Source organism: Monodelphis domestica, chromosome 6, assembly GCF_027887165.1.
Source record: "Monodelphis domestica isolate mMonDom1 chromosome 6, mMonDom1.pri, whole genome shotgun sequence".
Taxonomy (NCBI): domain Eukaryota; kingdom Metazoa; phylum Chordata; class Mammalia; order Didelphimorphia; family Didelphidae; genus Monodelphis; species Monodelphis domestica.
In genome coordinates, this window is record NC_077232.1 from 73,481,095 (window position 1) to 73,496,776 (window position 15,682).

General features: G+C 45.3%; 1 protein-coding gene across 4 annotated transcripts in view; it reads left to right on the forward strand.

The window, feature by feature from the left end:
- DNAAF9 (dynein axonemal assembly factor 9) overlaps positions 1–7,295 on the forward strand; it is a 169,263-nt gene extending 161,968 nt beyond the window's left edge. For all 4 annotated transcript variants that reach the window (XM_007497284.3, XM_056802255.1, XM_056802257.1 and 1 more), the window contains 4 exons: positions 391–596; positions 1,532–1,597; positions 2,145–2,238; positions 3,192–7,295. In XM_007497284.3, coding sequence (XP_007497346.2) covers positions 391–596; positions 1,532–1,597; positions 2,145–2,238; positions 3,192–3,310 — 485 coding nt within the window. In that variant the 3' untranslated portion in view covers positions 3,311–7,295. The remainder of the gene's footprint in view (positions 1–390; positions 597–1,531; positions 1,598–2,144; positions 2,239–3,191) is intronic.
- The last annotated feature ends 8,387 nt before the right edge of the window (positions 7,296–15,682 follow it).

Sequence of the window (15,682 nt, forward strand, 5' to 3'; positions counted from 1 at the left end):
TCTAAGAGCATGGTTGTTGAAGACAAAAAGATGCTCTAGAAGAGTTAACTTCTATAGAACTCAGGGAAGAGGAGGAGGAGGAGGCCCTGGAGCTACATACACACCTGGCTCTAGATTGAATCATAACAAAGACTTCTCTTCCCATGGGGATGCTTCTTCTCTTGGATGTAGTCTGACACTGCAGTCTTAGAGGGCCCTGGGGGCAAGAGAAGAACAGTACCTGGCATTTCAAATACTTAGGTTAAGCACTAGGCTGATGGTAGCCATGAAGGAGATCGAGCTGCCTGGTCTTGTTTGGGGATGTAACGCCCCTTTCAAAGGAACCTTCTTCTAGCCTGTGGGAGACTATCATTGGTCCTCAGAGAACTAATTTTCTTCTCTCCTTTGCAGACTCAGAGAAAATGATGGAAGTTTGTCACAACACACTAACTAATTCCTTAAGCATTGTGCCGGTTCTAGAGGGGCCTACCCCCCCTCCAGATTCCCGTGGAGCTCCCCGAGATAGCAGCGGGCAGCAGGAGAGTTACCTCGTATTCATTGGCTGCTCTCTGAAAGAGGAGAGTGTAAAGGACTGGCTTCGACAAACTGCAAAGCAGGTGTGGCTCTCATCGGGGTGGGGACGTTCCTACTGGGCACTGGGCCAGATATGGGCACAGGCATGACCAGGAACAGTTCCAGGCAGCCCCCAGCCAGCAGTCTTCCCTGACAGTCTGGCCACCATTGAGGTAACTTTCCATTGACCCCACCCAGGCCATCAGTGGGTGGTCTCTCCTAGGAAGAGCAAGCTGCTGGGATTCCAGTGCTCCCTGATTTCCTCCTCTCCTCCTCCTTCCCTACAATAACATCTCCAGGACAGCCTAGGCAGTCAGTTATTTAAACCATGCCAAGGCTTTCTAAGGGGAGTGGATAGAGCAAGGGAGGGAAAAGGACCAAATGCCTGTCCTGTGGCACTGGTAAAAGCAGAGGCAGAAATTCTGACAAAGTCTGGGTCAGGTACAAGCTCATTCAGGTCCCCTGCTAGTCCCTCTGTCAAAAGAAACCAAATCACACTGGGGAAGTCCTCTGACTGCCTTTTGGGGTGAATCCCAGCTCTGCCCATTGGTCCTGTATGCAAACAGTTTAGCCTCCCCTGGATTCCACCAGTGGAATTTGTCTAAGACATTTAGGATGGGCAAAGGAAGCAGTAAGAAACTACTAAAGCCCCAGGGGTCTAGGGCTGCGCACTGTTGCCCCACTGTCCCCAGCAATAAGTGCAGTCAGTATAGAAAAGCCCAACGGTATCAATCACAGTGTCAGCTTTACTACAACCAGAACTCCCTGTGCTGAAGTGAGGAAGCTATCCCTCCCTCTATGAGAGGGCATCATTTCTGGCAGAAGAGTCTTCTGCCTGGACTAGGCTTAGAGTCTGCAGCCATAGCCACCCACCACCACCAAATAGCACTCCCATGGGGGTCTCTGACCATGCCCCTGCTCTGCATTACCCACTCCATCTGACTTCTGCTCTCTCCCTTGTCCCTAAATCTCTATGCAGAAACCTCAGAGGAAAGCCTTGAAAACTAGGGGGATGCTGACACTGCAAGAGATCAAGAACATTCATGTAAGTCCCCTGCCCAGATCCTGGGCCCGGCCAAACTTGCTGAAACTGGGTTGGGAGCTCTTACGGGTCTATGGACACTTCAGGGCATGGCCCACTATGAATAGAGCCATTGCAGGGACTCCCAAAGAGAAACTGGGTAAGATTTCAACCCCTACAGGGATCTGATTCTTGGATCCACTGTGAAGTATTGACAGCCACTACTCTAGGGGAAATATAAAGCAGACCCTGCTTCTGCCCCAAGAGAGAAATTGGAGAGTCAGGCAGCCCCTTGCTGCTCCCGCTCTAAGTACAAGGACCAGAAACGGATTCACTGCCCTGTGGAGGTGTGGAGAAAGACCTGGCTGTATTGAGGATGAAGGCAAGCCTGGGTGGATCCCTACTCTCTCGACCTGTGTGTGGAAGGTTGGGGTGAGGGGAGAGAAGGGAGATGAGAGGTGGGCTGCTGGCCTTGGAAGAGAAGAAAAATTGTCGGAAACCTAAGTTAGCCAAGAGAGGGGACCCTGAGAGCGCGCGAGGCATCTTTAATGATCTCTGTTGTCTTTCGCAGGTGAAACGCCACTTGGATCCTCTGCCTGCAGGTTACTTTTATAATGGAACCCAATTTGTCAACTTCTTTGGCGATAAAACTGATTATCACCCATGTATCCTTGAATCAGCAGGACTCTGGAGAAAGCCAGGTGTAGGCTTGAATAGATTTTCCTGTGGGAGGTTTGAGTCACTGTCAGTGTGCAGCCCAGAGGCACACTAGCTCCCCAGAGGTATTCCAGAAACATTGGCTATGCAAAAAGCAGATCTCCAGGCTTAAATCCTATGGTAGAAGGGAGAAAATGATTTGAAAAAATGTTGCAATAATTAGGCTAGGAAATACATTTTCCCTTTCTTCCCCTCCTCCTCCTCCTCCTCCTCCTCAGAGCACAGAACTGAAGGTTTGCACCCAGCCACCAGGCCCATCTCTATCACTCCACTGAGGTCCCAGAGGAGGGATGGAGAGGACAGCCTCTGCCTGCAGCATGGGTGAGGCTGAGGCCAGGGAAAGGCAGCCAGGAGAGAGCTGCTGCTCCCTCATTTCAACATGTGGAGCCAGTTAGTGGCATGTTCCCTCATGAGGCAGGAGGGGGGGGGGTAGGTGTAGACAAGCTCTCCAATACCCTGATTCATAATGCAATCCAAACCAAATTGTGTTGTGTTGAAGCACATTACACTGGATTGCAGCAGAGTGGGCTCCCTTTGGCTGTCAGCCCTTTTTCCTGCCCCTTTAGCATCTGGGGATTGGGGATGATGGGAAGGAGCGGGGTCATCCCAGCCTCTTAGACTCATTGATCATTTCTTGCCCTTCACCTCAGCACAGGACCTGTCCCACTCCTAACATGAAAGAGCTCTGGCCAAAGCTAGCTGTGTTCTCCGGGGACTGATGATCTAAGTGGCAGATTTAGCCAGCTCACCCTTCCTCTTCGCCTGTGGATAGGGAAGCAGGGTCTAATGAGGAACAGAGCTCATCCCTTCAGGCCATTGATAATTAGGAACTGGTAGCAGTTCGGGACTCTTGGCTGGTAGATGCCAGTAGACTGCATTAGATTCCTTAATTTGAAACTAGTAATGGACCAGTTTATGAATGATTATGTAGAAGAAGCAAACCGGGAGATTGAGAAGTACAACCGAGAGCTGGAGCAACAGGAATACCCAGACCTATTTGAGCAGAAGCCCCCAAGCTAGCCCAGGCGGGCTCTCTGTGCCCAGGGAAGAGTCTTGGGCACAAGTACTGGCAGCATGGCTGCCACCTCAACACGTTGTCCCTGCTCTCACAATGTCAGAGACGCTCATGAATTTTCTGGCCCTCTGCTTTCTTGAACATGCCCAAGGCCACATTTCCTGGCAGGAAGCTGCTTCTTCTGTCTGATGTGTGCTTGTTTGTGCTGTCTCATTTGCATGTGGTCCTGATGCAAGATACAATTGTCACCTGGACCTTCATTCCCTTTTCCAAGGACAGAGGAGAATGAGGGCCTAGACATAACCCATAAAGCAGGTAAAGCTCAGGAGTGCTCTGAACCTGCCCTGTCCCCCAAGTGCCGTCTGCAGTCCAGTCCTGTCTTGGCCTAAAAATATGAGCCTGCAAAGGAGGCTTGTGCTGTTTCTTGTCTTGTGGGTATAGGGGAAGCACTCTTCGAGGGTAAGGGAGTATCAGAATTGCTTGAAGGGTTTTCCCAAGCTACCTCCACACCTTTCACTTCTCTGGCATTACCCAAGTCTTACGTTAGAGTCTGGAGGAAGCATGGAACCTCAGACCTCCGTCCCTTATCTTATGGAGTCTTTTTGAAGCAGCTGGTAAGAGTGAAAAGGAGAGAAGGGAGGACTTGTTGGCTCTGGTGTAGGACCCAACCAAGGGTCTGATGTAGACCCCAGCCATGGCCAATGCCAAGGCTCTCTAGAGCCCTACGAGAGACAGTGCCTGAGGTGAGCAGTGTCTTCATAGAGACTGAAAGCCTTGTTTGGGAGGCTCCTGGACAGTCACTTGTGATGTGAGGGGAAATGGCTGGTTTCCTTTCCCTTCCAGACTGCAGGAAAAAAGCCCTAATGAGGCAGATCATGTCTCCCTGAGCGACTAGCCTGGGTTTCCTTTGCTCTATAGACCACTGCAGCACTGTTCCTTCTCCTCAATTTAGGGAGAGATGAGGGAAGACATCGATGGCCTTGGCTAATCAGTACTCTTTTGGTTTGGAGCTGAGCTGTTGCTTAAGTTTAGGTTTCCAAACAAGGAAATTGGGGTGGGAGGTGTCTTGTCACTTTTCCAGTTGCTTGTAGGACTTCCCCACATAGATTCTAATTCTTCTTCCTTGCTCTCCCCCCCCCCCTTCTGTGGAGCCCTAGGTCAACTCCACTAGGGCAGAGGGAGGTCAGGTTTTTGCTAACGTGACTTCCTCCCAGTCCTGGCCACTTACATGTGATGCAATAAGATTTAATTGTGGAAAATTTACTCCCAAGTCCCCAAGCCTTCTTGCTGTCCCTGGCTCTGGCTCCCAAGGGAGAGGAAATTTCAGTCTTTCAGCGAACACATTCAAAATATCTTTGGTCTCTTTGGCCAGAGGAAACAAGCCAAGTGTTTGGGGTTCTACGATTCCTTCTATTGGTTTTGGTTTCAGTAGGACATTAAAGCAAATGTGACTGATTATTATTCAGAACACACTTGGCCCCTTAGAGAAGCCTAGATGGGGGGAGCACAGGCTCCAGATTCTAGGCCACCTTTTCCTTAAGAACGTTGGTTGTGTCATGTTGCGGCTTAGCCCTTCAGCTTCCTGTGTTTAGAATTTCGTCTTGTGCATGCCTTAGGACTTAGTCAAATGTGTGATTTCTTTACAAAGCACATAGGTGACACCATTAGTGGGCTTCACCTACCCGGGGAGATTTTTAAGAGGGAGAAAATTCTCGCCCCTGGTAGAAAGCTCCATGATGGATGCCATGAATTCTCCATGCATGCGTGCATGTGGGTCTTCACTGCACTTGGTGCCTGCTAAGGTTAGGGTAGCAAAACTGTTTTCAGGGCCTTGCCCAGGTTTGGAAGCCAGTCAAAGGTGGTGTTTTGGAGAAGATGATGATCTGTGTTTTAAACTGAGATGGATGAAAACCCAGATTCTATTCAGTAAGAAACCTCTTATTGAAAAAGGCATCCCAAGGTGGAAATGCCTGAGCATTTCATCTCCAAGACAAAATTTGGCTGGCCCTTTCTCATCCCTGCCATGAGAAGGGACTGAGGTAATGCCAAAGCCATATGGATCCTGAGTTGCCTAGGCAACCAAATGCCTGGTGCAGAGAAGTAGTGACAATGGGCCCTGGCCTAGCACATTGTTACTGCTTGGGGATCAATAACTGTGTAGACTTTTAAGTGCAATTGACTAAATAATAGACGAAGATACTGTAGCTTCTTTTTGTTCTGCCGAACTCTTTTTAAAAACTCAAAATTGTGCAGCCTTTAGGGGTGGGAATGGGGAGGGGGGACCAGGGGGCCAATTCATTCCACTATTGCTCTGAAGTTTTCCATGAAACTCTCTTGGAGGTTGGGGGAAGCCCCAGCACTCTGGGATCTGAGATTCCCGCTGCACAAAGAACCCATTTTTAAGGAGAGCGTCGGCTTCCAGGCCTTGCCATCCATAGCATAGACCCTCCCGCTGCTGTACTGCTTCCTGCGCCGCAGTGTTCTTGGTGACTGACTGTATGATACCCGTTGAAAAAGCCTTTTCACCAACCTGTGTTACTGTTCCAATTTCCTCTCCTGCATTGGGATCAAAGACTATGTGATTACCTCAGCTCTGAATATGAAACTGTGATTCTGAAAATGTTCATTTTGAAACGTTCTGAAGCCCAAATGGCGAAGCTGTGATGAGGGGTGACCGCTTGGAGCTGGGCGGGCCACAGGGCAAAGCTCTCCACCCCCATACTATTATTCACTCCCTTTCCCCTCATATTTGAGTCCGAAAGGGAGAAGCAGGGTTGGTGAAAGGACTTTAAACTCTAACATACACCATGGTAACCTAGTTGAAGAGTCTTAGCACATCTGGCTAAACTGTATAAACTCTTTGAGGACTAATGCCTGTAAGTGGTGATCCTGGAGCTCAGTGCCCAGGCCAGGCCTAACTGGCCCTGGTCTGGCCTCTGCTAGATGAACTCTTAATAAGGCCCCTAAAAGTCAGCCACCTCTTTTGGGTTGGGATAGTGTTTCTCCCATGGTCTGCTTTGAGAAAAATGGTAGCATCAGCCATCCCAGGCCGGAGGACCCTTAGCTACTGGACAGCCTCAGAGCAGCCGCGTCCCAAAAAGAAGTGCCATTACACTGTGTCTTATCGTTTTACTGTAGGGAAAAAAAATGGAGGGACAGGAACTGAACCCATGAATTTGAAGCTCTGGTTACCAGGGTGCAGGAACGAGTCCTCAAGGGGTTTACCTGCTTTTTGCTGACCTTGTTAGCAGCTTAGGTTTTGTATCACCTGGAGTGAGTGGGATTTAGAATTTCTGAAGTTATAGTTGGTTTTGGTTGGGGGGTGGGGGGGCGGGGAGGGAATCCAATCACCTTATTAAGGGACCTTCTGTAGGGCCCTGAGCCAGGATCTGGGCTGCAGCTGTGAAGCCCCACAGGCAAGACCCTGACCCAGGGGATGCCCAAGGAAAATTTCCCTCCAAATTCTATTGGGGATTTTGGAGAATTTGCACAGTGGTAACCTCTGGGATGCCCTTTGGGCTTCTATAATAGGCAAAGTTGTAACTAGGATAGAAGCTTGTAAACTGTGAGTGTCCAGCTGCCTCGTGGGGTTAATTGTCGACAGATTTTGTAAAGGTGAGTCTCCCAAATTGGGTTTGACACAGGCTCTTCAGAATTGTCCCAAATTGTCAAATGTAACCCTCGAGCTCATGGACAATGTGCCAAAAGCCACTTTTATACTAGCTTTTGATGCTTTAATATTTGCAACTTAAGTTAAAAATTTGTTTTTACAAACACTACTGTAACTTCAGTGAGACTGAATGGTGTGGTTGAAGCTTTCTGGCTTATTATTGTATTTATTACACTCAATTCAGTGGGTCTATAAAATTAGCTTCCACTTATTTTTATATTATTTGACATATTTGTACCTGCGGTTTGTGTCTGTGACTTTTACATTTGTAATTCAGACTTGACACTAAGAACCAATAAACTCTCACCTCAAAGTAAAAATGCCTTTTTGACTATTACTTTGGGCTTGAGCAGGGCAGAAGCGCACTAGCATGTGAAGAAATCAAGAAGGCCAGCTGGGAGAAGGGCAGGTTGACAGACACCACTGAGTCCTTTCTACAGCTCACTCTGAGAATCTAGGTCAGTGATGGTGAACCTTTTAGAGATAGAGTGCCATGCCCTTCCTCCCCATCCCCCCCTACCTTGACCCTTGACAGGGGAGGAAGGAAGCTATCCCATTGGGCTGCTGGGCAGAGGGGCAGGGCATATGAAAAAATATCATGAGGCAAGGTGGAGAGGGTGGAGGGGAGCAGCAATGCCAGAGTCCCTCTGCCTCTCTGGTAATGAACTCTGGTCCACATGCCTACAGAGAACACCCTGTGTGTCATCTTTGACACCTGTGCCATAGATTCACCCTCACTGATCTAAGATCTTATCTTTGTAACTCTCCCACCAAAGGGCCAACAGTGGTGGCACCTTCTGACTTGTTTAGGTCCCAGGATTTTGAAGAGATTCCTCAGAGAGCCACCACAACCTTACTTCTGGACCCACAGAAAGAGAGCCATGCCAATGAGAATACTCTCAGTATATATACACACACCCTCTAAAAAAGAGAGAGGAACAGAGGGCTGTAAGGAGATTGACATAAAGATGAGACTGAGGGCTTGGCTTATAAGATGAGGTCAGGGAGGAATGGAATCCTAGGACCATGGTAGGAAACCATAGTCACCAGAGGCCAGTCCTCATATTCAGACTACAAAATTAGCCTTGGAGAGGTGATCAGAACTATATACAGTTTTTTAAATTACCCAACCCCTTCATGTTAAAGATGAGGAAGCAAAGCCCAGAAAAAGGTAAGGGACAAAGTCACATTGCTATTTAATAAATGAGCTATGACTTTTAACCTGTATCCTCAATTTCAAATCCAATAATCTATAAACTAGACCTTACTACTGCTTACATTTGAACAGTTAGATGGCACAGTAGATAAGAGCACAAGGTCTGGAGTCAGAAGCACCTGAGTTCAAATCCAACCTCACACACTAGTTGTGTGATCCTGGGCAAGTCATTTAACTTTGTTTTCCCCAGTTTCCTCAATCTGTACAATGACCTGGAGAAGGAAATGGCAAACCATTCTAGTATCTTTGCCAAGAAAACCCAGAATGGAGTCCCGAAGAGTGGGACACGAGTGAAATGACTGAACAACAACTGCTTAGACATGGTCACTGCCTCTGAGAAGCTAAGAATTTAGTAGAGCAAATACAGATCAATCAAAAACATCATATTACATGAAAAATCCATTAGGTGAAAAAGCATACATGGGTACACCCAGTCTGTGGATATTACCAAATACTAGAGCAAATTAGGAAAAACATCATGGAGGAGATAGCATGTGATTTGAGTCTTCAAGGAAGAAGAGTTAGGAATTCAATAGGCAAAGAATAAAAGAGGGGAGAGGCATTCCTGGGCAGAGGGATTAGTGTGAACAAAGGCAGAAACAGGAAACTGAAGAGGAGAGGCTTTTGGTGGTGAAGATGGAAAGCGGCCCAATTTGGGTAGTTGGGTGGAAGGGAATGTAACAAAACTGGATTAGTAAAATGTCTCAAGATTATATAAATAGAGCCTTGAATGCCAAGCAAAAAAGAATTTTAACTTGAGGCCGGGCAAAGACATCTCTGAAGATTTTTGAGCAGAGGAATGACACTACCAGATCTCTGCATAAAATTATTCTGGCAGTGGGTAAAAGACAAGTTAGAGAGGGGAGAGAGTGGTGGTGGGAAGACCTATTATAAGGCTGTTCCAGTAAGTGGTAACGAGATGTAACATGAGGGAACCTCAGGCCAAAGGTGAGGCAGAAAAATATATAAAATGTGCATCTACTAATTCAAACAATATTTTACATTCTTGCCCCTGGTACAAAATTAGCTGGTAATAAGGGCCTCTGTACTAGGGTGGTGACAATAGGACTAAGTATAGGAGACAGATGTGAGAGATTATGAAGGTCCAAGGCATGAAATCTGGTTACACTGGAATATGAAGCAAGAGATAAAGAGAAACCAAGATTTCTAATCTGGGAGGTCCCATGTTAAAAAATAATGGAGGCCCAGGGGCAGCTGAGTGGCTCAGTGGACTGAGAGCCAGGCAGAGAGATGGAGGTTCTGGGTTCAAATGTGCCCTCAGACACTTCCCAGCTGTGTGACCCTGGGCAAGTCACTTAACCCCCATTGCCTAGCCCTTACCACTCTTCTGCCTTGGAACCAATACACAGTAGTGATTCCAAGATGGAAGGTAAGGGTTTAAAAAAAATAATGGAGGCAAGAAGAATGGGCTGGGAAGGAATGAAAGCTCAGCTTTGAAAAAAGTGCACTTAAGGGGCAGCTAGGTAGCAGAGAGGATAGAGCCTTAGGCCTGGAGTCAGAAAAATCTCAGACATGTCCTACCTGTGTGACTATGGGCAAGTCCCTTAACCCTTGCCATTCTTTTGCCTTGAAACCAATACTAAGTATGGATTCTACGAAGAAAGGTAAGGGTTAAAAAAAAGGTGCACTGGCACATGGTAAGGGCTTCAAAAATGCCAGTAGTCTGGAGTTCAGAAAAGGTACCAAGACTGGAAATGGAAACTGAAAGAATGTGCCTAAAAGCAGCAAATGAAGATCTGAAAACAGAATCGACTCTAGGACAGAGAGGGGGGACCCGCACCTTCTCTGGTAGGCCCTAAGCCCCTCCCCTCTGGCTTTAGGGGAGGAACTCGCTCAGGCCCCTCCCCTCTAGTCCACCATGGATTGGGAACTCTACTAGGCCTCATCCTTTCTCTAGCATTAGAGTTCCCTCAGACTCCGCCCCTTCTCTGACTGAGGGTGGGGAAACCTCCCTCGGATCCTGCCCCTTAGCCTTTGGTATGGGGAGTAGTTCCTTCCGGCTCCGCCCCTTTTCTGGTGGAGGATGTTCCCCGGCCACGCCCCTTAGTCCCTGGAATGGAGTGGGGAGGAATTCATTCAGGCCCTTCCTCTCCGGTGGAGGGTCTCCTCAGGTCACTCTCTGCACTTCCCCAAGAGATGCCTTTGGACACGCTCTCAGGCCTGATCTGGCCTCCTCCCAGGTAAGGGGAAGAGGGGAGGGGGAGGCAAAAGGGGGAGGGGGTCGAACGGAGCCTTCTCCATCCCAGCTCTTGGGGCCACTTTCAGAGGATGAGAGGTGTGACAATTTTATAAACTGTGATTGGTCCCTGTGAAGAGGATCTGAGATAAGAAACCACCATAAAAGCCACAAAATCCTTCAGCTGGCAGTCTGGTGAAGTTGAGTCTTGTGGAGAGTGTATCCTGGAGATAGTCTTCGAGGGAACTTCATTGGAGACTGCAGCATGGATTGTGACTTTAACTTAGACTCTGACTCCTGAACTACTTGGTTGAGTGAGTGAAAAGGCTGACTCCCTTCCTAGTTTCCTAAGAGACTAGCTTCCATCTTGGAGGAGGCTGTGTGATTATTCACTACCGGCCCTCCTGGCTGAGGACTAGTATAAGTATTTTTTCTAACCTCTTTCTCATTTCTCTACTTTATTGTTTCTCTTCTATTTTGGTAAATAAACTGTGTCTAACCATTAAATTAAACCTTTACACTGAAGAAACTTCCATAGCATCAGGAAATCCAGCATGAACTTTGGAGTATAACTAATTGAACTGTGGGGGGATTGAACACAAATATTTTATTTAATTGATTAATTTATAGTATTTTTCCAGGATTACAAAAATCATGTTCTTTCCCTCCTCTTCCCATAGCCAATACACAATTCCATTGGGTTTTATATGTTGAACACAAGTATTTTGAATGTAAGCTTGTATGCCACAGGGAATTGCCCCCTGATTGGCTTATTGTCAGTGTGCCTAATGTTGGTTTGCTCTCTCTCACTCTTTTTCTATCTCTTTTACGTCCTTCTTATCTCTAACTATTGCAGTATAAAATGATTCTCTGGGAAGACTAGTCTCCCAAAGGATCACAGGAGTGATTGTGAAAGAGAATTCTTTCCTCTATTGCCTATACTGAGTTAACACTAACTTAAGTACCTCACTAGATTGTGAAGACAGGATTAACTCTCCTTTGTCTACCTTTTGATTGAATCAGCACAAACTTGAATTAGGTAGAAGATCTCGAAAATCCCTTAGTGAATTCACACCCTCAGAAACTCAAATCAGCCAGGATTAATATTCACTTCTTTAGAAGGTGAATTTTAGGAAATTCACGCCCTTAGATGAGAACTTAACTATCAGAAGATGAGAACTTAAACTTCAGAAAGTGAGAAGTTGATCTCACAGACACTGCCCCCCTGGGGAGTCCTAGACAATTTGGAAACTGTGATTGGCCCCTGTGAAAAGGGGAAGGGACAAGGAGCCATCATAAAAGCCACAAAATCCTTCAGCTTGAGGCAGATTGTCTTTGAAAAGATAGTCTGAAGAGAGTGTCTCCTGGAGATAGTCTTCAGGGGGCTTCACTAGAAACTGCAGCTTGGATTGTGGGCTTGGCACTTGGCTTCAATTTAGATTCTGACTCCGGGACTGCTTTGTAGGCTGAGTGAAAGGCTGATTCCTTTCCCAGTCTCCTAAGAGATTAGCTTCCATCTTGGAGGAGACCATGTGATTACTCACTACTGGCCTTCCCGATTGAGAGCTAATTAATCTCTGCCTGAATTAAGATAGGATAGATAACTTTTCTATCCCCTTCACATTTCTTTACTTTATTATTTCTTCTCTATTTTGTGAATAAATTTCTGACTCAAGTTATAATAAATATTGGCGACCACATAATTTCATAAAATTATTGTCCAACCATTAATTTTCACCTTTACAATTTTACACAAGGTTATAGATATAGTTAGTAGCAAAGCATGGTCCAGTGGTCCTGACTTTCAGGCAAAGGCTCTTCCTACTACAGTGCTTCCTCTAACATTGAATTTGAGATGAAGAATCATAGAATCCTAGATCTATAACTGGAAGTTCCTCAAAAGTCATCTAGTCTAACCCTCCTATTTAACATAATAGGAAACTGAGGCCCAGAGAAATAAAGTAACTTGTTTGAGGGTCCTACAGATAGAAAACTTGAGATATGTGATTTGAACCTAGGCCGTCTGGATGGGATATCCAAATTGAATTGTTCAGGAGAGAACTGGAGCTCAGGAAATTGAGTAGGGTTAAAGATTAAGATTTGGGGGTCAGCTATCTTATTAAGACCACATTAAGAGAGTTGAAAGGAAGCTGAAAGGGAAAAAAGCATTCACTGCATTAGAGGAAATCCAGGAAAGAACTGTCACTGAAGACAAGGCAGGAAAGATTGTGATGAAGGAGGGGATGGTTAACATGTTAAATGCTGGAGAAAAATCAAGGAGAATAAAGCTGGAGAAAAAAGTCACTGATAACCTCGGAGAGGACAAAAACCAGATTGTAAGGAATTGAGGGGAGAGTGGGTAGAAACAAAGATTTGACAGTGAAAAGGATGAAAAAGATAAGACAATTATCTTTAAAGAATAATGGAGTTGAGGAGAGGCTTTTGAGAGCTCTAAAGAAGAAGACAAAAGACCGAGTCAAATTGAGCCAAGTCAACAAGCATATATTATTAGAGGTATAGTAAGGAGGGCTTCTGGTTTGGAGGTTTGAGGAAGGAAAGAGTTTGAGGAAACTTCAATGTCAAATACAATAAGTCTTTGTAAGAAAGATGAGTAAAATAATTCTGTGGTAGAGGAAATATCACTGAAATGGTAATCAGAAACCTACCCTGAAGTCCCCATCTGATTATCATTATGTACACCTCATCTGAAAAATAGAGATATTACCAATCTTCCAGAGTTGTTGAGGGAAAATAATTAAATTATTTAAATGAAAGCAATTTGTAAAATGTGTAGTGCTATACAAATTTAAGGAGTTACTATTACTATTATGCTATGAGTTTGTGATAGGATCATTTGTTCAGAGTCTCTGTGGATTTCCCCAGTTGTGGAAGGCTTCATCCTTACCTTGTAGCCTGGGAGAAGGGTTGCACCTGAGTTATGGTCTGGCAATATTTTTTGGTACTGAACAGGTACTTCTGAAGCACCCAGGTTTTCTGGATAGTGTTGCTGAAGCCAAGGTGGGAAAATCAGAGACAGGGAAATAAGGAAAGATGTAGATGAGTCAGGGGAAGCCCTGGAACGTTCCCTTTCAACAGTTTTTCCTATAGAATGACTGGGACTAGAACTGTTAAGTTTCCCCATGTCGGGTCAGTGAGTATATAGCTCTTGGGTATGTCTAGGAGTCTTCAGAGGGTGACAGTAGCTGAAGGATTTCTAAGAAATTTTAGAGGGCTCTCTGCACAGTTTCCTTGGGGAGGGTATCTTCAGGGGGTCCCCTGGGAAGCTTGGAGATCTCTGATGGAAGGGCCTCAGTGGGATCTGAGACACATCCCTTAGTTTTGTGGGTGTGGGGGGAATTTTTTTCATCTTGCCTATTGCCTCTGGTCAGGATGAGGACTCTAGGAGACTTTCTGAAGAAAATCAGGACTAATGTTTTGAGGCTAATGTATAAACAAAAAAAAACCTTGAACCCTTTGAAGGGGTAATACCTAGCAGATGCTAGAGAGTGACAGACATCTTCCTCAGGTCATACCCACATTGCCCCATCTCCTCCCCTTCAGTCACAGGACTTCACATCAATCACTAGAAGAGACAAAGAAAAAACAGACCTTGACCTAACTCTTGGGGAGCACAGTGTCTAAGAGACACTCCTCTTTCCCCTAACTCTGTTCCTCCTCCAGATTTCTAAAAAAATTTAACTCTTATCTTCTGTCTTAGTATCAGTTCTAAAACAGAAGAGTGTTAAAAGCTAGGCAATTGGGATTAAGTGACTTGCCCAGGGTCATACAGCTAGGAAGTATCTGAAGTCAGATTTGAAACCAGGTCCTGTCAAGTTGAGACCTGGCACTCTGTCTACTATCCTACCTAGCTACCCCCCTAATCTTTTTGATAACACTATTGTCATTCAGGCTCAAAACTTAAGTGTCAGTTCCTATAGATTCTACCTCCACAATATCTGATATATTCATCTGTTTCATTCCAGGTAAAAAAACTTGGCATAGTAGATAGAGAGCTTTGGATTCAGTACAACCTGAATTTAAGTACTGACACTTATTGACTGTGTGATCCTGACCAAGTCACCCTCTTGATTTTCTGAGGCATATCTCCCAGGCTAAAAGTAGTAAAGAAAGTGCCAGGCAGCATCTATAAAGGGAGTTCCCACATCCTGGAGTTCCCTATCCCAGTGAAACCATAGTCCCTGTCTCTGCTCATTGCTCCCACCCTTGTTTCAGTTCTCCTCACTAATTCCAATTGCCTCTTAACCCATCTTCTTCTAACCCATTGGCTTACATTGGTACAGATCTAACCAAATCTCTCACCTGCTCAAAAAGCTTCAGTGACTCCAGCCATAATCTAAGTGAAAAATAATGAAAAAATAATGAAGGCTTAGACTAAGGTGTTTCTGTGAATACAGAAAGGGAAACAGATGTGAGAGACATTAAGGAAGTAATTGTTTACTGAATAGATGTGGGTGGTAAGGGTAAAGGAGAATTCAGAGAGGACCTTAAGGTTAAGGACTAGGGAAGAACTGGACCCTAAAGAAGATGCAGAGAGAGTGTTTGGGATACAGTAAGCAACCCTGGACAGCCCCTGAATTGTCCTGGATAGTTACAGAGTTTTCAAGTCAATTCTAAAAATATTTATTAATTCAACTAAATTAGGGTTTAAGTACATATTGTGCTAGGCACTGGGCATACAAAAACAAAAACAAAGCCATTCTTACCCTCAAAGAGACTCTATTCTGCTGGTAAGGAAACATGTACACAAGAAAATCCAGGCTATATCAAAAGTAAATATAATTAGAGGAGTTCAGAGAATCAGTCAATCAGCAATGTGTCAGGCACTGTATTGGGTGCCCAGGATACAAAACCAAAACCAAAGAGTGCTTGCCCTCAAGGAGTTTGCATCCTTTTAAGAGACAACATATAGATAAACAAACAAATACAGAATGTAAATAAAAATGAATATAAGGTAGCTTTTTGGAGGGAATATCAAGAAAGGCTTTCTGTAGAGGGGTTTGTTTGATGGAAACCAGGGATTTTATGAAGCAGAGATAAAACAGGAGTGCCTTCCATGCACGGGGGACAACTAGAGCAAAGGTGCTTAGCTACTAGAGTTCTTGAGTGGAGGACTAATATTGCCAGACCTGTACAGTAGGAAAATCATTTGGCAGCTGTGAAGGCTAGATTTCCATGCAATACTGAGGGTGCAAAGATTCAGTGATATGTATTTGTAGAAGATGACAGGATGCAATCAATACAATTCTATGATTTTATTCATTAGTATTCAGCAA